At 35.2% G+C, this 25,381-nt stretch overlaps 2 protein-coding genes and 1 long non-coding RNA gene across 4 annotated transcripts; 1 reads left to right on the forward strand and 2 right to left on the reverse strand.

Moving 5' to 3' along the window:
- Positions 1 to 2,851: 2,851 nt before the first annotated feature.
- LOC147076587 (uncharacterized) lies at positions 2,852 to 5,040 on the reverse strand. The gene is made up of 2 exons (XM_085940900.1): positions 4,640 to 5,040; positions 2,852 to 3,068 (listed from the first exon to the last, which is right to left on the reverse strand). The coding sequence occupies exons 1-2, from the start codon at positions 5,038 to 5,040 to the stop codon at positions 2,852 to 2,854; spliced, it is 618 nt and encodes a 205-aa protein (XP_085797026.1).
- Positions 5,037 to 6,253, reverse strand: LOC147076588 (uncharacterized). The gene is made up of 3 exons (XM_085940901.1): positions 6,142 to 6,253; positions 5,765 to 5,868; positions 5,037 to 5,666 (listed from the first exon to the last, which is right to left on the reverse strand). Exons 1-3 carry the CDS (start codon positions 6,251 to 6,253, stop codon positions 5,037 to 5,039), a joined length of 846 nt encoding a protein of 281 aa, XP_085797027.1.
- Positions 6,254 to 7,376: 1,123 nt separating this feature from the next.
- Positions 7,377 to 19,642, forward strand: LOC147076589 (uncharacterized). 2 transcript variants are annotated; one of them, XR_015069331.1, is made up of 4 exons: positions 7,377 to 7,635; positions 8,912 to 9,064; positions 17,137 to 17,316; positions 17,565 to 19,642. It is a non-coding gene; the product is annotated as an uncharacterized LOC147076589 (long non-coding RNA). The 2 variants fall into 2 exon arrangements; XR_015069330.1 differs by lacking the exons at positions 7,377 to 7,635; positions 17,137 to 17,316 and having other exon boundaries at positions 17,565 to 18,812.
- The last annotated feature ends 5,739 nt before the right edge of the window (positions 19,643 to 25,381 follow it).

Here is a 25,381-nt window from a genome sequence, read left to right on the forward strand (position 1 = left end):
CTTTGTAGCGCAAGGCGGTGGTGATTCTGTTGAATTTTTTTCATATTCATATATACTTATCCTACCTTATATGACTGCAGTCACTAGATCTGAAAGGCATGAATCATCATTACATGTCACCATTTATTATTTTTATCCTTTTTATTACATCAATACAGAAATTAAAAAGTGCTTCTCGTTTGCCATGGTCCCCGCAAGGTCTTGAATGACCGCATCTGCCATCTGTAGGTAATAAAAAGTTCAGGTTGTGCCGCTCCTTGCTAAAGATTTGACAATCGAGGAGTTAATGTAGGACGTCCTGGTCGCTTCCGTCGTCGCATGGACACTTCCATCAGATGTTATTTTAAACCGATGCAGGTATGCTCACATGACTCCGTGACCTGTAAGAGTCATCTCAAAACACAGCTCCTTATGCACCCCGACGTCTCGTGGTGCTGAAATTGCAGGTAAAAACTTTCGTGTCAACTCCCCTGTAGAAGAGTTTAGATATCGTGAGTTCCATTCGTTTTTCACGATATCGTCGCTATAGGATTTGTTTCCCGAATATCCATTTTTGTCGAAATCGACATTTTAATGCAGTTCAATTTCTTTTATCGAACTCTACCGAAATCATTTATAAAAACAATATATTTTTATCTAGGAACAGAGATATTTTTTTGAAAAACCCGAATACGCCATGTTAAGTTGTAATTACTCCGTGTTGTTCTCCCGAATGTCCAACTATTCGTACCTGAATATCCAAGTTAATTTCGGTCGAAATAAATCTCGGCTGAGTTTTTATTTCCCGAATATGACTTTTAGCCAATCAAACCGCGCTGACGCCGTGCATCTCGCTCCCACATTCACGCTGTCCAGCTCTAAAACAATCACGCCCACTTTCATATCTTTCGGCCGTCCGGAGTGCTCTTTCAAATTTCGTCTTATTGATATTGTTTTTAAAGTTACTATTGTTTTAATAGTGAATTCATCAAATTTGAAGAGATCATTTATAGTTGATACATCACCAGTTCGCCCTGAACTTATAGTAAAGTTATGGAAGTGAGTATTTTAACCTAAATAACTGCATTTTGTTTTGATAAATGACACAAAATCCCAACGGTTATATGAATTCTACAGTATGACCCGGCAACTACTATGACGTAAAAAATAATTATTATTTCCAATTATTATTAAGCAAACATTGTTTGTCTTTATTTTACTTTTAATCTAGGTATTTCTATGAAAATGAAGGCGATGCTATTATTTATTTTTGAATGCGCTGATAGTTAATTTAATTTAATATGTATGTTAGTAACTATTTATTTGGTGAATATTATATACTTAGGATATTGGTACCTACCTAATATTAGCAGCCAATGGTAATTAATTTATAGATGCTATTATTTTGTGTTGTCATTCCAATAGTAAATATATAATATTTATTTGGTGGTGTGTAATAAGTTTAATTGTTAATTATAGAAATAATAATATACAGATATATATATATACATAGATTTTTTTTTTTTGGAAAAAGTATTAATATAAAATTGTTAGCAAGTACGAGTAAGTACCATCATAAAATATTGGAGAAATCCGTGACGTCGGTTAGTAATAATTGAAGTAGTAGATATCTACTTTTATTTAATAAACAAAAATCGATCGCCGATAGTCGCTTGATTTTGAAGAATACTGATGAGCAGGTATTAAAAGGCCAATACTTAAAGTTTGTCGTCATAAGTATGTCACCTCGTAGCATAGTGGATAATTCGTGGACTGGGTCGTAAACCCAGGAGATGCAGGACGATTCCTGCCGGGTGTCTTACTTTTTTCAAAAAGATTTTTTCTATTGGTTATAATATATTTTCTCAGGAGTGATTTTCAAAATTATGTATGTTCAATAATTAGAGTGGTACATTCTTAAATCTTGTGAATTATTCGTTGAATAAAAAAAAAGATTATTAAAAACTATTTTATTACTTATTACGAAAAAAACCGAAAAAAGCGAATGCCGCATGTTATTATTACCTACGAACTTGGGTTATTACGATCATTAGGTATTTAAATAGTAAAAGTAATCATTAACAATTATCGTGTAAATAAATATAACATTTGAGGTGCGTACTTTTTGACCACTCAGTAATCCGTGGGCCGTGCAGCAATACGCTACGGTCTTAAGTCCCGAACGTCCTTGTTTTGTCCTGAATATCCATTATTCTGAGAGAGCGCTAAAAAATTCCCGAATATCCACAACGAGTACTTGTAAATAAAATGCATTTTCTGTGCATTTACTGATTTATACCAGTATATTATTCTTGGAATCTATTCTTAGATAATGTTGCAATCATACAATGTAGAAAGAATGATTGATACATCTACTGATATCTCAATATACGACAATGAAATTTGTTTTTCGTCTCCTGAAAAATTGACATTTGGTCTATTCGGGAAACAAATCCTATAGCGACGATATCTGAAATTGTAATTTTCGCATAGCTTATAGAAAATTTGTCGTAAGCTATCGTGGTCTTGGATTCAGAGGCACCATGCCGTGCCAATTTGTCGGCTCTTTCATTTCCTTCTATCCCAGTGTGTCCCCTTAGCCACTTGACGTGCACCTCAGGGTGGCGCCGTCTCAGTATTGCGGACTCGCTGTCAATAGAAAAGACAATCGTATTAGTAGACAAGGGATCTCCAATTGCTTGGACTGAGCTTTTGGAGTCCGAATAAATACAAATAGTATGGTTTTCGGTGAGCTTTCGTTGGATTGGATCTGAGCCAGCCCACTCCAGAGCGCGTTGGTTTGCATAGAGTTCGGCCTGCATTAGCGTACAATAGCTGGCAAGGTGGTACTTACGAGCCGCTATCTCACCGCCTATGACAAAAATCCTGCACCAGTATCGCCATCTATTTTGCTCCCATCCGTGAAAATCGGCATGTTATTGCATTCGTTGCTTTCCAACGTTGCAGGATAAGAAACCACTTCAGAAAATAGTCTAGCAGGGTGTGGCAGCCTTCTATAGTCCACCGGTTTTTCGTGAAGCTTATCGTCTGACCGAAAACCTGCGAGGTCCTCCTCGCCCTTCTTAGCTCTGTAAGTGTGAGCGATTTGTTTTAAACGCAAATCTAGAGTCATAAGTCCTGCTAGAGCTTACGTTCAATTTGGCGAAGCCGTGCGTATTCGTATCGCTAGTGCTCGCTGAACCGTATTTAGTTTTTTTGCTATGTTTTTCCGTTTGGCAGCTTCATACGATACTATGTTGGCCGCATACGTGATCATAGACTCAATAGCACACGTGTAGAGAATTCGATGCAACAGTTACCGATTAGGTGTACAATCATCATCATCAGCTGGGGTCAATGCAGTATTGCTCCAAGCTTTCTCCAACTCTCTCGGTCCTGTGTCGTTTGCTGCCACGTATTTCCACTGAACTTAACCAGTTCGTCAATCCAGCGGATTTTAGGGCGACCCTGTGGCGGTTTCGTACCCCTTGGGTACCATTGGATGACGGCATTTGTCCAGCGGCCGTCCTTTCGGCGAGCAATGTGCCCCCGTCCATCTCCATTTCACCTGTTTGGCAACGTCTATTAGATCGCGTACTCTTGTCTGCTTCCTAACCCATTCGTTTCTCTTACGGTCCTTTTGCGTGATGCCCAACATGCACCTCTCCATGCCTCGCTGTGTGACTCTTAGCCTTTGGACATCTCTCGTATTGAGGGTCCACGTCTTGCAGCCATACGTGAGCACTGGTAGCACACATTGGTTGAACACCCTACGCTTAAGACATAATGGTAGGTCACTCTTGAAGATACTATTCAGAAGTCCGAAAGCACTCCATCCCAGCTTTGTTCTTCGAGCAATTGTATCGTGCATGCTTCCGTCTATGGACACCTGCTGTCCGAGATAGACGTAGCTGCTGACTTGCTTGAGTTGGGTGCCAGAAATACAGATAATCGCAGGTCCGAAAAACAGTTCCTCATCACTTTTGTCTTTGAGACATTTATCTTTAGACCGACCGTTTGACTGACATCCGCGAGTTCTTGCATTCTACCTTGGAGGTCTTTCGGGTCTTGTGAGAGTATAACAATATCATCTGCAAAGCGCAAGTGACTGAGGTGCTCTCCATTAATTGGAACACCTTTTTTCTCCCAATAAAGTTTCCTAAATAAGTCCTCAAGAGTAGCGGTGAATAGTTTAGGTGAAATGGTATCACCTTGCCGGACACCTTTGTTAATGGGGACTTTACACGACTGTTTGTGGAGTTTCTCGCATGCTGTGGCATCACTGTATATACTGTTCAATATGTTTATGTAGCGTCTGGATATTCCTTGGTTGCTAAGGGCGTCTATAATTGAGAATTTTTTGATATAATCAAACGCCTTTTCATGGTCTATAAAACCAAGATATAATGGCAGTTTGTATTCCTGGTAGCGCTCTATGATTTCCCTGACGACCTGTATATGATCCATAGTACTGTAGCCACTTCTGAATCCGGCTTGCTCTCTTGGTTCGTTCTCGTCTAGAACTGTTTCGAGACGGTTTGAGAGTATTTCCGTGAAAACCTTATACAGAATTGGCAGTAGACTACTTGGTCGATAGTTTTTCAGATCTTCAGTGTCTCCTTTCTTATGGAGAATAATAATGGAGGCATTTTTCCATGACTCTGGGATGTTCTCTTCGTGCAGACAACACGTGAACAGACTTGCGAGCACTTCGCTCACCGTCCTCCCGGCCCGTTTGAGAACATCGATTGTCAGGCCATCTTCTCCCGAGGCTTTCCCACTCTTCATGCACATTATAGCATATTCCACTTCTGTGGTAGTAACCTCCGGAAGAGGATCTCCATATTCTCTATTCACCGGAAGATCTAAATTGATGTCAGTGTCATCTTTGTATAGAGCGCTGTAAAACAATACAACAGTGTCCAGTAGATGATCCCAGTTACGCATGATACTTCCATCTTGCACTTTTAGTGTCGTGATCTGCCGTCTCCCTATTGACAGATGCTGCTTGTTCTTATGTAAGCTCCTTCCTGGCGCAACAATTGATTCTACAAGGTTCATATTGAACTTACGAAGTCTTCTCGTATGTTTTTACGTAGAGTTTTGCACAACGTGGAGTACTCGAGATCATTTGCAACGTGTTGCTCGCTTTTCGTACTCCTACGCAGCTTCATAAGATCCAACTTTTCCTTTGAAAGTTTGCTTACTCGTTCAACCACAGCAGCAACTGTCTCTTCCGAAGATTCTATAATGATTTTTGTTATTGCCTCGGTGTTTTGTAGGGAGATGGGGTCATTTTCAGCCTGGAAAGTCGCTAGCCTGTTCTCCAGCTCTTGTTGGAATTCGACTCTCCTTCTCAAGCCTCTGCGGACTATGGGCTTCTGCATCAGTTTGGATCTCTCACGTTTGATGTTAAATCGTACTTTACACCTTACCATTCGGTGGTCGCTGCCAGTATTAAATCTGTTAATGACTGTGTAGTCTAGAAAAATATCCTTCTTGTCGCTGAGGATGTAGTCGATTTCGCTGGTTCGTTTTGCTGGGCTTCGCCATGTCCATTTTCGGGAAGGCTTCTTTTTGAAGAATGAGTTCATGATGTAGAGATTGTGGTTTTTCGCAAACTCCACTAACATGTCTCCTCGGCCATCCCTGGTGTCATGTCCGATGTGCCCGACCGCTACATCATCCTGGTATTGAGATCCGATTCGTGCATTAAATACCCCTATGATGATAGTGAAGTGATATTTCCGTTTATTTCTCAACGTACTGATTTCTTCATTTATACCTCTTCCACTTCTTTATCAGGTGAGTTTTGAGTGGGCGCATAAACTTGCAAAAGCAGAATCTGGTATCTTTTGCTGAGCTGAAGTGTTAAACTTGCTACTCTATCTAAGGAGAAATCAAATTCAACTATGCGATCTTTCCAGAGTCTGTGGATTAAAAATCCGACACCGCTTGTGCGTCCGGTCTTAGTCCCATTATAACAGAGTACGTGTCCGCTGTGGAGATTGACGATATCGTCTCCTTGTCGTCTTACCTCGCTGAGCCCGACAACATCCCAATGGTTTTTTTCGAGTTCTTCTTCGAGCTCTAGAAGTTTGGCGTTGCGGGATAATGTTCTCGCGTTTTAGGTGGCAATGGTCATCGGTAGGCAGCCGTTACCGTCTTTCCGGGGATTCTTAGCACCCTCTGCCTTCCCTTGCTGATTGCTGCCGTGATCAGTATCAGGTTGGCCTCCGGAGAATAAGGGCCGAGATTTTTGTTCTTGTTCCATGGGGGTATTTGGACATAACATACCACGCTGTCCAAACGGGTTGGTGTGTGGTTTTCTGTCTGGGTATTCCTTCCCGTAGCCAAGGGGTCTCTCGTTTTAAGGCGCCAGAGTTTCGCCTTTCACCCTTCTCTATTAGCTACAGATGAGTTATACTGTCACAAGACACACCACATCTGCATTGCCCAGAGGACCCCGCGTGGAGGCTCGAGATAGGATTTGTTGGCCATCTGCAGAGTAGCGTCTCAACACTTTATAGAAATGTACTTACCTATTGGCATTAGTGCATTTCATTGAGGCTCTAGCCAACCATTTGCCCACCCAGGTATACAATAACAATGTTTATTTAGTAGGTAGGTAAGTAAGTACCTATATTTATTGACATTTCTAATAAGCCAATTTTATTAAAAATACACGACCTAGTTCGATTGTTTACGATTAATTATACTTTAATGCGCTTACTTACTGAATGTATTAACAGTTAGTACCTAGGTACTTATTTAATGTATTTTACAGGTTTTTACAAACATTAAATTTGTCGTCGTCGTCAGTGTGCATTTAATATGTCTGAAGGATAGATAGATTAGGTATGAGAATACCGAAAGGCAAAATCCAGGTCGCAAGAAACCACTCAAATGGAATATCACAAAACATAAATCAATTAAAACTCATTTAATCAGTTTGAGTTGGATGTAGACTGCTTCCTTCTCTGCATAACACCAGTCAGTTAAGAAGTGATCAATGATTGTTCGTTAGGCACAGGTAAACCTTGGAATAGGCAAAATCATACCTATAGAATTATGTATAGAGTACAGAACATTCTTAACGATACAATATATCCATTATGGAGTGAATTAAATAAGATAAGTACTTGTTTGACTAATTCCATGATACCTACATATTTTAAATTTTTTTGTTCCATTATAACTTAAAACGTACTAGACGATACGGATAAAAGTGATAAAACTTGAGCAGATTATCGTTCTTTGTGCCGATTCAGTAGCCCGTGCTGTAGTGTTTTAACAAGTACCATATTACGCAATCGTTTAGACCGAAAAACTTATATAATATTGTTCTAATCATTTTATGGCAACACTGAGATAAAAAGACGTCCGCATATTAAATTAGTTTATGGTCTACTATCACGCCGGCCAGTACTTGACAGTTCGCTTACACGTGTTTAGGTTTAGACTTTAGTGTGACACGACAATCTTTGAGAACGGACGCTTTAGTTGTGTAAAATGGACGTAAAATGCGAAGCAGTTGACTTCGAACCTGATGCAGATGAGCAACATTCGGTCGATATGTCTTTACATGTTAATAATCCAGAGTCAAATACCTGCATCAAACAAGAGTATGCTGATAATCCCGGCCACATTGCCGAGGTTACTTTTCAAATGGTATTTATTATAAAAGCATTCTTAATATTTAGTCTTTGTTTTTTATTCAATCGACAATAGTAGTGTAGGTAGGTGGGTACCAAATAAATTATGTTATAATATTCTAAGAGTGTTGATTCTCAGAGAGAATCAACAAATGACACCAACAATATAGGTAGGTAGGTAAGTAAACATGAAGCAAGTGTGTTTCTGAAATAAATGTGAGGTCCTCGCTTTCCTATTCGAAAATGCGTAGTACGGCGAATATAATATTAGCTTATTAGTCTGGCATAACCTGTTAAATCTCAAAGAAGCCGCATTTCACGTTATGGTTGTAAATCTTTAGTTCAAATATTGATTACAGCACTTTAATTGCTGTAGGTACTATGTTCAAGAGATAAAGGATTATTTTTAAATGGTTTATGAGAAAATAACAATACACTGCTCAGCGCAAAATGGTACTAGCGGAAAAACAATGAAATGCAATGTAATATGCTTATTTAGATGTATAACGTTGAACACAACTAAAATGATAAAACAACATTAATTTAATTTAATTTGTGCGTTTAAGTCCTTGATCGATTTAAACTGGAATTTATTGAATTCGCCGTTTAATTGGAATGGCTAAATAAAAATATATAATTTTTGCCGAACTACATAAAACAATATTTTCTTGAAACTCGTACTATAATTCGATGACCAAAAGATGGCAGCACTGCTCAGATGAGGCTTCGTAAATATAAATCGTCTTTATAAAAGAGGTGATAGATTTTACTTGTATACATAATGTAACTAATTATATACTTTTACTTACCCACTTATATATTTTTAAGTTTGATTTATATATTGACTCGAAAACTCTTTCAATTCGATTTTACAATAAATCCCTAACACTCAATTCTAAAGCTTTGTTTATGGCGGATGGTAAGGACAAACGAAGATCAGTAGGTAGCTGTCAAACTACTTGTTCTGATAATTGACTGCGTGAGGCATTTTTAATTTAACGACGTAGTTAACATGGATATTAAACTTGAACCACAACATTTACAAGCTAATGCAGAAGGTCAGCATTGGCTTGTTGAGCCAATATTCCATTCAAACAGCCCTGATGGCGACACGAATATTAAACAAGCGAATGCCGACGATGTCAGCTGTGCATCTGAGGTTAGTTTTAAAAACTGATTTTACCTTGATTCATATCTATTTTATTTATGTCGCTTCTGCGCTCTATATACAAAACCGACTTCTTTTAAGTATATGAAAACATGTTTTTTTTTTACAGGAACCTTCAACAGACTCGGGTGTTATAAAATCAGAGGCGATTTTTGATGGAATTGACTTGAACAACGAGTATGTCGAAGACACAATACAGGAACTCAAATACGTGGACTCACAACCTGGCTGCTCTTATTTGGACTGTGGACCAGAAAATCAGGTACGCAATCTTAAATGACACTACCAACTGTCACAGTTTCATTTAAGTAACCAACTTTTAATGAGTAAGTTTCACCAAGGTATATTTCGTTAAGGAGACTTTTAATACAGCAAGGTGCCACATGCAGTAAACCCAGTTTGTTGCCGAAAATTATAAACCATTTAGGCCACAGTCATCCTATCTATATACAATAAAATAAGTAAAATACAGTCATCACAGAATTGCATATAAAAACCGTTAATTTTGGGTATAATTAAAAAAAAATCTAGAATGGAGGTACATAATCTGGGTTGTAATTTATGTTCAATAAGAAAAATGTTGCATTCGCAAATGTTGTCAAATTATTTGTTGGAAAAGAAATCAGTGAGATATAGTTTCTTTAACTGAAAAATTATAAACAATATATTAATGGTTTACTGCCGTGGAAAGGACTCAAAAATATCTTCCTGCCAATAAGATTGTATTAACGTAATATTTCTTCGTTGATTCAACCGTGACCCCTTCACTTTCGCAGAGGCATTCCCTATGGCTAGACACTCCTCGTTATAATATAACTAAGAATTAGATAAGTACGATAAGAATTAATTAAGAGGATATTATCTTTCTAATTTTAACTATGTATAACATCTTACCAAGCAGCTGTAACTACTGACAGGATGCTCATCTACGGGGTCACACACTGCGCAGGGCATAGATTCTAGAAAACTCTGACGGTTACTGCTCATTCAAAATTGTTTAAACATCCATAAGTAATTATTAGGGGTATTTTTCTGAAATAGACCCCCCCCCATACCACTCTAAATGCGTATGCTGATACGTGTTTCGCTGAAATTTTCATTTCACCTAATATTATAAAGTATAATAATACATGAAAGCATTGACCACCACGTATAGAAATAACACAATCACCACTCGAGGTGAGTTGGAAATACTGTCACCAGTTTGTGTACTCAAGTTTTGAATGAAACTACCCTTACTCAGTATGTGTGGCCCAATAAACTTATTCCAAAAAACTTGTGATGATATCATCGCGAGGTGCTGTTCAGTGCACTCACCAGTTGGTAGACTTTCAACACTATTGACATTAAAATGTGCGCGAACGAAATAGCACTTGAATATAGGTATATTTTAATGTATTGGTCTATTGCGTTCGAATGTTTGAATAATAGGTCATAAATTTTGTGTCGGAGCACAGTGGTGAGATGACGCACAGGCTTAAACTTGTTATGACATGTTTAAAATTAAAAAAAATCACAAATATAAACAAGAATATTGTAACCTAACAAAAAAACAACTCATAAATTTAAAATGTATTTAAAATTTTATAATAAATGGGAGTTATCTATATTTTTTACTTAGCGATGTATGCGACGTGTCCCAAATTGTGAATCTACCTAGGTTAGGTACTGATATTTATATTAAAGAAAATTTAACTTTTACTAAATTATGAATTCACGAGATTATAATAGTATATATGATTTTAAAGAATACTTTCATCAAATAACATAATAATGAATGCCCGTACATATTTTCCAATTTATTATTTTTTTGAAAAAAACTAACCATTTAATTTCGAAAATTTAGCCTGGCAACACTGAAATATCACTGTTTCACGTATATTTACTTGAGCGGGATTGCGAAATTTTCACCCTTTTCAGTTATTATTACATTTATTTATACCTACTTATCAGTTGCACTTACACAAAATGCCGCGTTTTCATTATCTAATGGCTGGATGTTTCAAAAAGGAGAGAAATTGGAAATATTAATACATCAAAAAAACAAAGGTTTGAAAATATTATTTATTGTTGGACATAATTATTCGTAATACATACATATTTGAAATGTCCACATTTCACAGAAAATTTTGGTTTACTATAATTATCTCGGGAAAGTACATTTTGCGTATTTTAATAATAATTATGGTCATTTTTAGGTAGGGAGGACACATCAATTTTCATGTAGCGTAGGTATTTAATTAATGATGTATCACATAAATATAAACTAATATCTGCAACTTTAGATGTATTGTGATCAGTTTTCCTTCTCGTTGAACAATTTAATCATTCTACTGGATATTTTTAATATCTAAATAGTCTTTATGTTAATAATATACAACTGTCAGAAAACCTGAAGCTTTTTTTTTTTTTAAATAAAGTTAAAATTACTAATTTAAAACATTTGAATGCCAAGAAATTAAACAATTATGTCCAAAATAATTATAGCATGGATAGAAAATGAAGTGATGTTGAATAAAAGTCTATAAAACATATAAATAAAGAATAGGTACCTAGTACATTATGTAGGTTTAGGCTCAGTTACACATGCGAGCTGCTCGGATGCTTGATGATAAGTATGTATACACATGTTAGCTTAACGCTTTTCTAGCTAGTAATGCGATATAGAAAATATACATTCTAATGGATTTACATTTTGTACTATTCCATATAAGTCGTTTTTTGCGACCTGGGTTTCGCCTTTTGGCATCTTCAGGCGCCGTGTACACTCAACGAAGGTAAACACACACTGACAACAGCACTCTTAACTCTAGCTTAAATAATAAATCAATACAATAAAGTAATTAAAAACTCCATTACCTACCTATCAAGTCAAAGGTCACAAAAAATACAAAAACAAATTATAAATAGTTGGTGTCAGGAAAAAACCTAATTATTAAACTTGTGACTTAGTAAAACGTAGTAAATTAGTGACTTCATAGGTAGGTAATGGAGCTTTTACCTACTTTATTGTATTGATGTATTATATAAGCTAGAGTTAAGAGTGCTCGTTGTCAGTGTGTGCTTACCTTTGGTGAGTATGTACGTCGCTTGAAGATGCCGAAAGGCGAAACCCGGGTCGCATAAAACGACGTAAATGGAATACTACAAAATGTAAATCCATTAGAATTTAAATTCAATTACCATCAAGTACCTTCAGTCGATAGTATTAATATTAGAAAATATACGACCAACCAGCGGCGAGAAATGGAGGTAGGCTATTAAAATTCGACATAAATAATGCACACTTAACTTTGTCAGCCATACTTATTTGTTTTTATTGAATAATTAAGAATACAATTTGCAGATGGTGCAGGTTAGGTTAGATTAGGCAGGCTACTTCATCTTCGGCCATGTCCGCCCTTGAGTTGGAGCATATGGACACCACTAGGCGCTTCCGAAAATCCCTGTCGGTCGCTAGTTTTCTAGCAGTATTCCTGATCAAACCAGCATCCCGTAGCTCCGCCGTATACATTTTATAGATTGTATTTAGCGGCTTTCCCGGACGCCGGAATCCGGTTGTCTTCAAGAACAGGCAAGACAGGTTGAAGTTCTCTTCTGGCATCCGCAGCACGTGGCAGAGCCAGGTCCAACGTCGCCTCTTCACTCTCAGTGTGACGTGAAGCTGCTCGATGCGTTCTCTTATCTCCTCGTTACTCCTAAAGTCATACCACCGCACACCCAGTATCCGTCGCAAACATCTATTTTCGAAGCTCAGTATACGGTTGTTCTGAGACTTCGTAATGTGCCATGACTCGCTACCGGAGAGCACCACCATCAGAATTCAAGCGTCAAATAGGCGGTTTTTGGCTAGTACAATCTTGAGTCCCAGACACTCCGCATCGAGTTGAATATTGATACAGCCATTCCCATTCAGATAACAAGCTCTCTCTGCAATATGCCGTCTTCCTTGATGTGTACCCCCAGGTATTTGAAGCTGTCGACGCTCTATCCAAACTCTAAACCATAATGGTTTTTCAGTAATACTTGTTTGTTTTCGTTGAATTGAGAATACATATTACAGATTTCGTCGGTAAGTTTTTTTTAAATTCATTCACTCCTACCTAAACTATATTCGATTAAAAATATTCATCGATCTATAAAATATATAAAATTATGTATGGTTTAATTGCATACATTTAAATGTTTTATAGATTAATGAATATTTCTTGACTATTATCTACAGTGGCATGGATCAGGCAGGGTTTCATTGAATTTGAAAAACTAACAAACGCTATCTACACAATGTAGTCTTAGTTAAATAAAAAACAAATACGTTTGGATGACATAGTTAAGTGTACACTATTTATGTCGGATCTTAACAGCCTACCTCCACCCTTTGCCACTGCTACTGAAGCACGCTCATGGGCCAAGTTCTGACATTCCGGTGACTTGCGCTATGTGATTTCTTCTGCCCCTACACGGCCTACACCATGTTCGGCTCGTACGCGAAGTCAGCTGAAAAGAGCTACTCGCATGCTTCTTACGAGCTACTCGCATGTGTATCGGTCGCTTAGTACAGGTTTATGTTGTTCTTATAATTGTTCCATCTATTCATATGAACCCATTGACCAGCAATGATGTTATACGAATCTGTAAAAAAATTACATAGTTTTTAAAACTGTGATTTTTAACCTTGTTTGGTTGGCGAAAGCAGTGACACACCGAAAAAAATTGCCACCTACAAGCAGACATTTTTGCCATTACGCTTTTTATGAAATATTAATGTAGTTTACTATTGCATTTTATTTTTTCAATGGACTAATGCATGTACATTCATAAAAAACTGATATACCTATACTACACTGCTCGCAGAACCCAGTTTGGAATCACTGTATAGAATCAATATAGCTAGTATAATATTTAATTTACGGGTTAGTTACCTGTTTCTAAACAGATAACTAATCACTAAATTATCTGATTTTAATAATTTATTATTAGCAATGTCTATAAAACAGATGATACGAGGGTGGGTCAATAATTCCTTAGAAAAAAGCATTAAAACAGTTTTTATTTTTGTATTTTTTTTTATTTCTCAACATAATCTCCTTGGAGCTCAATACACTTGGTTAGACGTTTCTCAATTTTTTTTAAACCGTCAGAAAAATAAGTTTTCGGAAGGTCCTCAAAATAAGCATTTTTCCGATCGATGACTTCTTCATTTGAAAAAAAACGTTGTCCACTTAGCCATTTTTTTAAGTTTGGGAAAAGGAAAAAGTCACTGGGGGCTAAATCTGGCGAATACGGTGGGTGGTCGACCAATTCGAACTTCAATTCTTCAATTTTAGCCATTGATCGTAAACATGTGTGAACACGGGCATTGTCCTGATGAAAGAGGATTTTTTTCCTGTTTAAATGAGGCCGTTTTTCTTCAATTTTGTTTTTTAGCTGGTCCAATAAAGATGCATAATAATCCCCTGTTATTGTTTTTCTTTTTTCCAAATAGTCAACGAAAATAATTTCACGTGCATCCCAAAATACAGTAGCCATAACCTTACCAGCTGATTTTACGGTTTTCGCCTTCTTTGGACATGGTTTGCCTTCGCAATCCACTGCTTTGACTGTTCTTTCGTCTCGGGAGTATAGTGGTGTATCCATGTTTCATCTACAGTCACAAAGCGACGAAAAAATTCATCCGGATTGCGTTGCATGAGCGACAACAGGGCTTTAGAGGCCACCACCCTATTGCGTTTATTGTCGACTGTGAGCAAACGCGGCACCCATCTTGCAGAAATATTTTTCATGCCCAATTTGTCATGTAAAATAGAAATGACGCTACCTTTTGAGATCCCTGTAACCTCAATTATCTCACTCAACTTTAATCTTCGGTCACTTAACACCATATCGTGGATTTTATTGATCATTTCTGGTGTAGTCACCTCTACAGGACGTCCTGAGCGTGGTTTATCCTTTGTTGATGTACGACCACGTTTAAATTCATTTAACCAGTTATAAATAGTTGCAAGTGAAGGAGCAGATATGCCGTGAACTAAATCCAACTCATTTTTTTATTACCTTTGCTGTGAACCCTTTTATATTAAAATGTTTAATAACAGCTCTAAACTCAATTTTTTCCATTTTTCCATTTTCCACAAGCAAATTTTTTTTTTTAAATGTACGAGAAACACAACAACCTGACCAATCTGATTGAAACTTCGCAGCATACTGAATCGGTAGTGCCGCTGCATGAAAACAAACCGCTTACAGTACTAGTCGCGCCACCTGTCGGCTTTTCTAAGGAATTATTGACCCACCCTCGTATTAATGCATAAATGATATAATGTATTACACAAAATACAACTATAATAATCATTAAATTCGTTTTACTTACTTTTTTAAATATCTCATTATATGAGACGGTATTATTATCATTTTAGAATCCATTATAAAAAATGACGTTTAACGTGCACCTGAAATAGCCACAAGTCGTAAAGGCTAAAGTACACTTTATTATTTAGCCAGTTAAATGATAAATTTAAAAATAGCATGAACATTTTAAATACGCCTGAAATAAAATAGTGTTAATGTTAATAGAGAAATAAAAAATGTGTGTATTTTACCAAATGTATTGCGTAGTTCATATGTACAAATCTATTTTGTTAATTCGTAAAGCACAACCCCGTACGTAAAACGCATGTGCAATGTTTACTTATTTGTTCTCAAATTCAAATGTGACAGAAAGAGAAAGATTAATTTTTTAATCATATTAGAATGTGTAAAAGAGATGCAACATAATATCACTTTCACTTTAAAAATCATACCTAGTATTCAATATCACAGTTCAATTTTAAATGAACAAACAGAAACTCTAGGTAAGCATGTGAGCCCTTAATGATCGCAATTGAAATATGACATCCACTACTTTTTGACAATTTTAGGGGATAAGTTTTCTATAATTATAATTATTATTTCTATGTTAATAAGTATAATTGTACCTACTATAGGTATATTATGTAACTATGCAAGCAATCGTATTGTCCACTTGAATTGTTTGTTACCTACTCTGAACACACCTGTAATTATTACGAAAATCTGGCAAAGAAAACTTTATTTTACAATATTTTTGTATGAGGACTGTGCAGGGGATGAAAACATGTACGCAGACACATTTTCGTAGATGAGTGTGCGCACACCTTACATAGGACATTGCTAAGTAGGTAATATTATCATCTATAATCGTCAGTTATTAGAGGTGGGAAAACTAGTCGATTTTGAAGACTAAGTATACTTACTACTAGTATAAAAATATACTTAGCATCAAAATTTGTTCCAAAATACTTACTAGTATTTGGAATACTATATAGACAATGACATTATTAATGGACGACGCACTCAATACAGTAGTTAGCAAGTAAATTTGCGCATTCACATGTATAGGTAGACGTCACGCAATTTCCATTATGCGATATCACGCATCGGGAATTTATAGCAATATGACCTTTATTGTAATGGCGTTAGAGCAGTGTTTCTAATGTCGATGTTCATTTGAGCGAGCCCGTTCGAACCGAACCATTCGGCAGACCCAACAGGAATTTATAGCAATATCACCTTTATTGTAATGGCGTTAGAACAGATTATGCCATTCGGCAGACCCGACAATAAAGTGAGTGTCATTTTCTTTTCCAGATGATTCGTCTTTATTAATGTCATTGCATATAGAGCGGTTGGCGTGCGTATGCGACATAAGTCTCATACTAAACTGGAACTAAAACTTAGCTCCATATTAGTATTTGAAATATCGGCTTCAATAGAATCGCTAAAAATACACTAGCTGGGGTTTTCAAAATGTCCCATTTATTATAAAATTTTACACATTTTCAATTTATGAGTTGTTTTTATGTTATAATATTCTTGATAACATAAAATAAATAACAATGATTTTTTGTTGTAAACTGCGTCACCTCAGTCAACTCACCATATTTCCGAGGGAATAATATGCTGCTACAGAAAATGTATGACCTATTTGTTCATACATAAGATGATGTCAATCGCTTGCACAGACTAATAAATTAAAATATAATTGTATTTAAGTGCTACCTTGCTCGCGCGCATTTATATTCAATAGTTTTTTGGGATAAGTTTATTGAGCCACACGAACTAAGTATAGGTAGTTTCATCCGATACTTGAGTACACAAACTGGTGACAGTATTTCCAATTCACCTCGATCAGTTATACTCTCACTTCTTTACTTGAAATTGTCTGAAGATGTAGAAAAAAATAACTTACATGGAATAAATAGTACAAAACATTATTAAGAATATATAAAATAAAAATCGATAATTTTGGTTTTCTAGGCTTCTAAGAAAGGATGTGTTGCAGGGCATCACGGTACAGTTATCAGTCAACAATCCTCGCTTGATGGATTCCAAGATCAAATGATGCAGTATTCAGAAGTGACGATAGATGAGCAAAATGTTAAAGGAAAAGTCTTAAAACTAAATACTCCAAAGGAACTTCGTCTTATTCTGAGAAGGGTAATACATTTCTCACGTAATTTGATTTTCAGCATTTGTAACGCAGTTTTTGGATGCGGAAGTGCTCAAAAAATCGCAAAATAATTCTAAAGGAGGTAATTGCTTATGTAGTTTTATGGTCATCCTCACTCTCAGATATAAACCTAATTATGTCTAAAGATACAAAAAGCATCGTCAAAAAACTCAAATAAAATAATAAAAAACATAATTTTAAATTATGATATTAAGAACGATTATGACTTTTCCAGGTTTCTGCTGAAGGATTTTACAAACGGCATCGCGGTACAGATAGGAGTCAACCATCCTCAACTGATGCAATCCAAGATAGCACTATAAAGTGTTCAGAAGTGACGATTGATGAACAAAATATAAAAAAAGAAATCCTAAACTTAAATACTCCGAAGGAACTACGACTTATTCTCAGAAGGGTAAAACATTTCTCATGTAATTTTATATGCAGTGTTTGTAACGCAGTTTTGGGATGTGGGAGTGCTCTAAAAAGTCACAAAATTATTCACATGGACTCACTGTGTAGTACTCTAAAAATACATAACATGATACATACTGGTGGAAAACCCTATGAATGCAATGTGTGTTCTTATAGATGCTCGCAGCTTAGTACACTTAAAACACATAAAATGACGCATACTGGTGAAAAACCTTATAAATGCAATGTGTGTTTATATAGATGCAGAGGACGTGGTAATCTTAAAAAACATGAAATGACACATACTGGTGAAAAACCGTATAAACGCAATACATGTTCATATAGATGCAGGGATCTTGGTGATCTTAAAAAACATAAAATTACACAAACTTGTGAAAAACCATATAAATGCAATGTGTGTTCATATATATGCTCGCGGCTTAGTTATCTTAAAACACATAAAATGACACATTCTGGTGAAAAACCTTATAAATGTGATGTGTGCTCATATAGATGCACGTATCTTAGTGGTCTTAAAAGACATAAAGTGACACATACTGGTGCAAAGCCTTATAAATGCAATATGTGTCCCTATAGATGCTCGGACCTTAGTAGGCTTAAAACACATAAAATGACACATACTGGTGAAAAACCTTATAAATGCAATACATGTTCATATAGATGCAGGGATCTTGGTGATCTTAAAAAACATAAAATGACACATACTGGTGAAAAACCTTATAAATGCAATCTGTGTTCATATATATGCTCGCGGCTTAGTTATCTTAAATCACATAAAGTGACACATTTTGGTGAAAAACCTTATAAATGCAATGTGTGTTCATATATATGCTCGCGGCTTAATAGTCTTAAAAGACATGAAATGACACATACTGGTGAAAAGCCTTTTAAATGCAACGTATGTTCATATAAATGCTCGCAACTTTCCCATCTTAAAAGACATAAAATGACACATACTGGTGAAAAAAATTATTAGTGCTTGCGTCTTCAAAGTCTTATTAAACATCAAATGTAACATGTTTATGAAAAGGTTAATAAATGCATTGCATTAATATAGATCGTCGCTTTGCTGATGACATTAAATTATTGCCTATATTTAAATAAAATACTTGTTGTTCTTGCATATTATAAAGACTTGCCGAATAATTTAAATCCTTTAAGAACGCTGATACTAATAAGAAAAAAGAGTTTAGAAATGAGTATCATAAAAAATAAACAAACTGCTCGAGATGGAAAATCCCATGACTCCATTACCACTAAGACTATGGATTCAGTTGTGATGTTTTTTCATCTACACACCGTTCTCAAATTTCTTTGATGTAACAATATATTTCTTTTACAAAAAATAGTTAAAACGTTTTTAAAATTTTGTATCTGTCGATTGCGCTCTTCAACTTGGACATACCGATCATTACCCACAAATACTTTGTTAAAGGTCACACAAAAAACGAGATTGATTTTTAAAATAAGTTAACATAATAGAAAGTTAATAAATCATACTTCTCATTCATTTGAAATGGTACAACGACGAAAGTCATGTTCAACTGCTTTGCGGGCTTAAAGTGATCATCAGCAATGGCACTGTAACGAACGGTGCATGTGTGGATAAATTATAGTAAAAAACGTTACTCGGCTTATCCATGCGAGTGTGTAATAGAGAAGATAATGCACCTATTCACTTGCAAACCAACTGCTCAGCGGGAGAAATAAACAGTGTAATGAGACAAAGGAATAAACTAGCGGGAAGGGCGTGGGGATCTGGTTTGATCACGGTGAATTCTAGAATATTCCGTGCAATGCAACGCATATCATTGAGGGTGTCAGGCGCTATCCTAATCTATCCGTAGAGCAAAAGAACATAATATGTGACAAATTAGGAAATAAAAATAATAAAAGAATTTAGTATGGAGTAAATCGAAACAATGTCTTGTATTATAACATTTAACATTGTACAAGGCAAAAATACAATGCTTGATTCTTAGCGAGTAACAATCAAAAATCCTTAATCTATCCTCTTGAGTAAATCTTGTGGGGGAGATAGTTAAGTTAAATAAACGAAGTTAACACCATAATAGTTTTGATACATAGTTACCACCGTCCATAATGGAAAAAAAGACTGAGCACGTGACGGGATCAGACGGAGCACTAAATGACAATGTCGACTGCCTTGTTTCGACGTCCGGGTAGAAGTGACCCGATTGTTTGCGGGATACGATCATTCCTCCTTCAAGCCGCAGGACAGCCAACGTAAAATATAATACGAGGTACCAACTTGTCGTTGCTTTTCGTTAGTCTGTGGTATTGCCAGTTTAGTAACTAATTTATAATTATTTATGGTTATAAATAACGTTACAGCACTCAACTCAAACAAGTGATAAACTACACCTATCCGTCACAAAACGTGTCCATAGATGGGTGTATATTTGATGAAATTGTTCGCAGAGTAAAATTAGGCTGGGGTGCATTTAGCTACACGAGAAATGTCTTCAAAGACAACCTCCCACTGTGCCTAGACCGCAAAATTACTTAATTAGTTAAAATAATAAAAATATTTTTAGATGTAATTCCACGTCTTATATTTTCAAAGCTGTAAATGTAAGGCGTGGATTAAAAACCTGGTTAGCTTAGGTTGATTAATGATAATGAATGGGTTTGAACTTTTCATCATCGAAATCACAATGTAAGCCCGTGTATAACGATTAAATAATTGTAAATAATGGTGTGTAATGATGTAATTAAAAATGTTCTGAATTAAGAATAGAAATGTACTTAGTTTATAGGATGATTTTAATGATTCATAGTGTGTGTGAAATAGGTGTTAGATTGATTGTGCTGTGCAAATGAACGAGATAAAGAATAATACGTAATAATATATTTATTTGGATAATATTTTTTATATTTAATAATCATAAGGCTTAATACTAACATTTATGGAGAGAGTCACACCTCTGTTGTCACGTGTCACTTCGTAAACAGCAACTCGACAGACGTCTGGCATCATTATAACAAATACTAATAACTGTTTTTTTTTTTTTTTTTTTTTTTCTGAAGTCAAATCGACTCTCTCCGCATAAATTATAAGAATAATACACAAAAAACAAGAAATACCTAATAAAAATAAACGATACGCTAGTGTTTCAAATTTTAAATTAATTACTGTGTCATCTATCCCGACCCCACAGATATATTATATTAATAATATTATTTATTTCATATTTTTTATACCAGTCACTGACCTACCGATGACCTACGAATGTTACATTCAAAAAATCTTGTGAATTACTAATTCGTTGAATAAATAAATAGTTAATACCATTATGTGTACACATAATTATCGGGTAAGGATATGCAGGCAACCGATCTCGAGTAAGATATTATAATGTGGGATAAAAATAAACACGTATCAAAAATACGTCCTGCGTTGAATACTGGCGTCTGCTCTCGGTTTATGCATTGACGCTCATTCAATATTCACGCAGAAGCAACCTTTGGACATATGTACCGATTATGATCATATTATATAAGCTAGATACTTACATTATAATATAAAGAAATTGAATAATTGTGTTCTCTACAATAATCTTACTAGGCAAGTACCCATATACCTAATGTGCAAGAACCTATTGGCAGTGCAAGTGTTGTTTATGATTTATTAAGTCATTATATTTATTAAAACTTCAAGTAGAAAAACGGACCTCCCGCGAATACTTAAACTATCTAAAATATAACAGAAATATCGATATAATTAGGAGAAAATCCTGAAATTAGAAAGAAACAAGAAAAAAAAGATTAGAAAGAAACGGAGGAACTTTGAATTCTAATTGATTTAACCCTAAGAATGCTACGCAACGATATATCGTTGTTTTTGTTAATGGCCAGAAATGCTAACAACGATCGTCGTTTTGCTTTTGATGCCTGAAATGTTAAGTTAATTTGGGAACATACTACTGCACCAGTGGTACGAAACATTGTTTTATCTATTTAGTTTTATTGTTGTGTAATATAACCCGATTCATATATGTTTTGTGACTGGGTAGGCTTAGAACTTATAACTATTGTATATTTTTTTCATGGCATCACCCTTTTTATAATCTTTTATCTTTAGAGATTTTGGAAAACGCACCAACTTTTTTTATTTAAATACCATTTGGTTGATTATTAAAGGAATTCATTTCAATTTTTTGAGTCCCGAATCTACTTCCATTTGAATCCGGCACAATATGATAAAACTCGACACAATCACAGATAATAACGTTTTTAAATCGCGTTGTATATCCGTTATCATACATTTTCGCATCTTGCTGTCCGTGTACCGCAAATTGATTATATTGTCGTTTAATACTTTCTATATAATCGATATTTCACAAATCTAAATTAATATTCCATGAAACTATTCAAATCTGTAAGCGGCACATTGGCGTGCTACAAGAATTAAATGCATATTTCCTTACTAAATACTACTAAAATATAATCTGAAACCACTTCACTGCCACTTATCTGTCAAACTAATAGGTAGACTAGCGATTGTCGTTTGTTTTCTTTTGCGAACGTTTTCATTTGACGTATCAGAATTCAAATTTAGAATTTGCAGGAATAATCGAAAAAATGTAACATTTCTAAATATTAGCACCCATAAAAATAATCAAATTCAATCAAGACATTTTTATTGTAAGATGAGTTTTCTATTAATTAATAATCATATAGAATTTTATTGATTATATGGTATGATGATATGCAATTATTCCATAGATAACGTAATTGAATTCCAAATTTGATTTTTTTAAATACTTTGTGGCTATTTTTTTTTTACAATTTTTACTACGCACTATTTTTTTTATTGAATAATTACCTAGACTACTAATTTTCATAGATTAGAATATAGTCATATTAAGTTGCCATTGCAAACAATGAAAGAAATTAATACAAATTGTTAGAGTTAACAAAAATTGTGATATTGTATAATATCTACCTATTTTTATCATCCTTATCATCATCAATCTGGATCTATCCACTGCTGGATGAAGGCCTCCTCAGCCTTATTCTACTCCTTACTTACACATGAATTATTATATTTATCAAAATCAGTGATATTATACTATCTACTTATCAATATTTGAGGCGTGTAGTTTCAAAAACAACTTACTCCACTACTTGACGAAAATGAGTTATGAATGCCAAAATCTAAAGGAGAAGTTTTTGAACAAGTATTTTTTGTATATAACGACCTAATAGCATTCAATCTAGTAGAAAAATAAATTTCAAAATCGCTATTGGTTACAAAAGAAACTTATTCCAGGAGTGTCGCAAACCATTTTTCACTTATTCCAAATTGACCAATAGGAAGACTGCATTTGCAATGGCGTCCTCACCACCGTGGCAAATGCTCACCAAATTTTAGATGAAAGAACAGTGTTACAAGCCAATTAATATAATTATTAGTTGTTTAATATCATCATGGATGTGCAAGCTTCACCTGTAATACCCGAAAATGCCAGAAAACGAATACATCACACGGAAAAATGAAAAAGAAATATCGTCAAAAATTCGACAGTAAGTTCCTTATGTTACTGTCAATGTACTCTAAATGAATAAGTGAGAGAAAAATCATAATTTCCAGAAAGTGAACGAATTATTGTTGAATTGTATGGAATATTTTGGGCTTGATGAAAAGTTTTTATAAAACACGGGTAGGTACGGAACAAAATTATCCACTTTGGAGAATTTTAATGCTGATTTGGCCAAGTTTTCGTGTTATTTTTGGAAGTACATAGATATTATTATAATTATTTAAGTATTATTTTCAAGCGAAAAAACTATCATTGGTACCGTGGCACTAAATTATTAATGCTTTCAGTTTACTAAGTATATAGGATAAGTATTTTAAGTCTATCTATAACTATTTAAATTTGATTAACCACTTATACTTTGTTTTGTTGTGATAATTCCTTATTCTGTAATAATTGTCATTTTTACTATATAAAAGGGATAGTCAACTGGGAAGAGAGAGTGCTGGACAGAGATCCCTGGAGAAACGTTGTGCAGTCGGCCATGGACCTGAACGGTAGGGGCCGTTCAGGCGCTGAGTCGTCTGTTCAGGTCCAAAATGCTGTCCATCAAAACGAAATTCCGGGTGTATAACGTAGTCATCAAACCGATCGTCATCTATGGATGTGAAACGTGGGGTTTTACGGAAAAACAAGAAAAGGCGCTCCAAGTGTTTGAAAACAGAATCCTCCGGGGAAAACTTGGACACGTCAATGAGAATCACCGGTGACGCAACCGCACAAACGCTGAGCTCTTCGACCGATACCAACCTAGAATCACTAATATTCTGAGGTCAAGAAGGCTCAGATGGGCGGGCCACGTTGTACGATCTGAAAGATCTAAAACTCTCTATAGGATTTACAAAGGCACACCAGCTGGCACTCGACCTCTTGGCCGCTCTCGACGGAGATGGGCGGACAACATTCAAAGGGATGCGGAAAGGCTGGGGATAGTCAACTGGGAAGAGAGAGCGCTGGACAGAGATTCCTGGAGAAACGTTGTGCAGTCGGCCATGGACCTGAACGGCCCCTAGCGCCAGTTTAATAATAATAATAATTTACTATATGTATACGCACAGCGAAGGAAGTCACAATATTTTTATTTAAAGAATCCGTTCATCAGAAATAAATATTATTATTAATGGTACTAACTACTAAGACTTTCGTAATGCGATTTTAAACAATCGTATGTTTGAAAATATTTCGGGCGTCTTCACGAATTCCTATGCATCAACATTAATTGCACGTTGTGTTAATTTATTGATATTTTAATTATTTTTCGTCCGAGGGCCATAAAATTTATTCTCAAATGAGGATAAGTAATATTGTTTATTATATAATATTTAAACAAAAAGTCAACAGAAGATTGCTTCGGTGACAAGTGTCTTGGCAATTTTATGTTATTTCGTAATTTGAGTATCACGGGTTAGGTTTATATCACTACTCATATATTTTTTTATATAATATTATTATCAATTATTATTTACTTACCTAATTTTCATTGTAAAATTACACTTTCTTTATATTAGTAAATACTTAATAAAAATATAAGGTATTTTATTGTTTGATTACTATTTTCTAACTAACGTTTGTTGTTTTTGTTATAATAATACAAAATCGGTGCGTGTACTTATATACGCGCGTGCGCGTTAGAAGTTATACTTCTTTGGCGTAACAAAACAAAACGTGGTGACTTAGAATCAGGTTCATAAAGTAAATAAAAGTTTTTCTTTGGTTCATCGAACTATCCAAATTGTTTGTTTGTCTTATTGTTAGGAAGTTGAAATGGAACATTTCGAAAATTTGGAGTACATAGTTTGTATTCTTTAATAATAAACACATGGTACACTTTATAAATTAAATCTTCATTTTAATCCCTTAATTTTAGTGTACAATAATCTCTTGCACATTAAATTTCTTATTCATATTACTGTCTATATATTTATATATATATTTATTATGAAGGTTTTAATTATCTTGTTAAATTAAACAGTCGAAAAAACGGGCCACTTATTGGAGTGCCGCTGGTTTGAAATTATTTTATTGCGTTATTCTGTAATTATTAATATTATTC

This window comes from Rhyacophila brunnea, unplaced genomic scaffold (genome assembly GCF_057557595.1).
Source record: "Rhyacophila brunnea isolate RB1 unplaced genomic scaffold, BYU_Rbru_1.0 scaffold_13, whole genome shotgun sequence".
NCBI classification, from domain to species: Eukaryota; Metazoa; Arthropoda; class Insecta; order Trichoptera; family Rhyacophilidae; genus Rhyacophila; species Rhyacophila brunnea.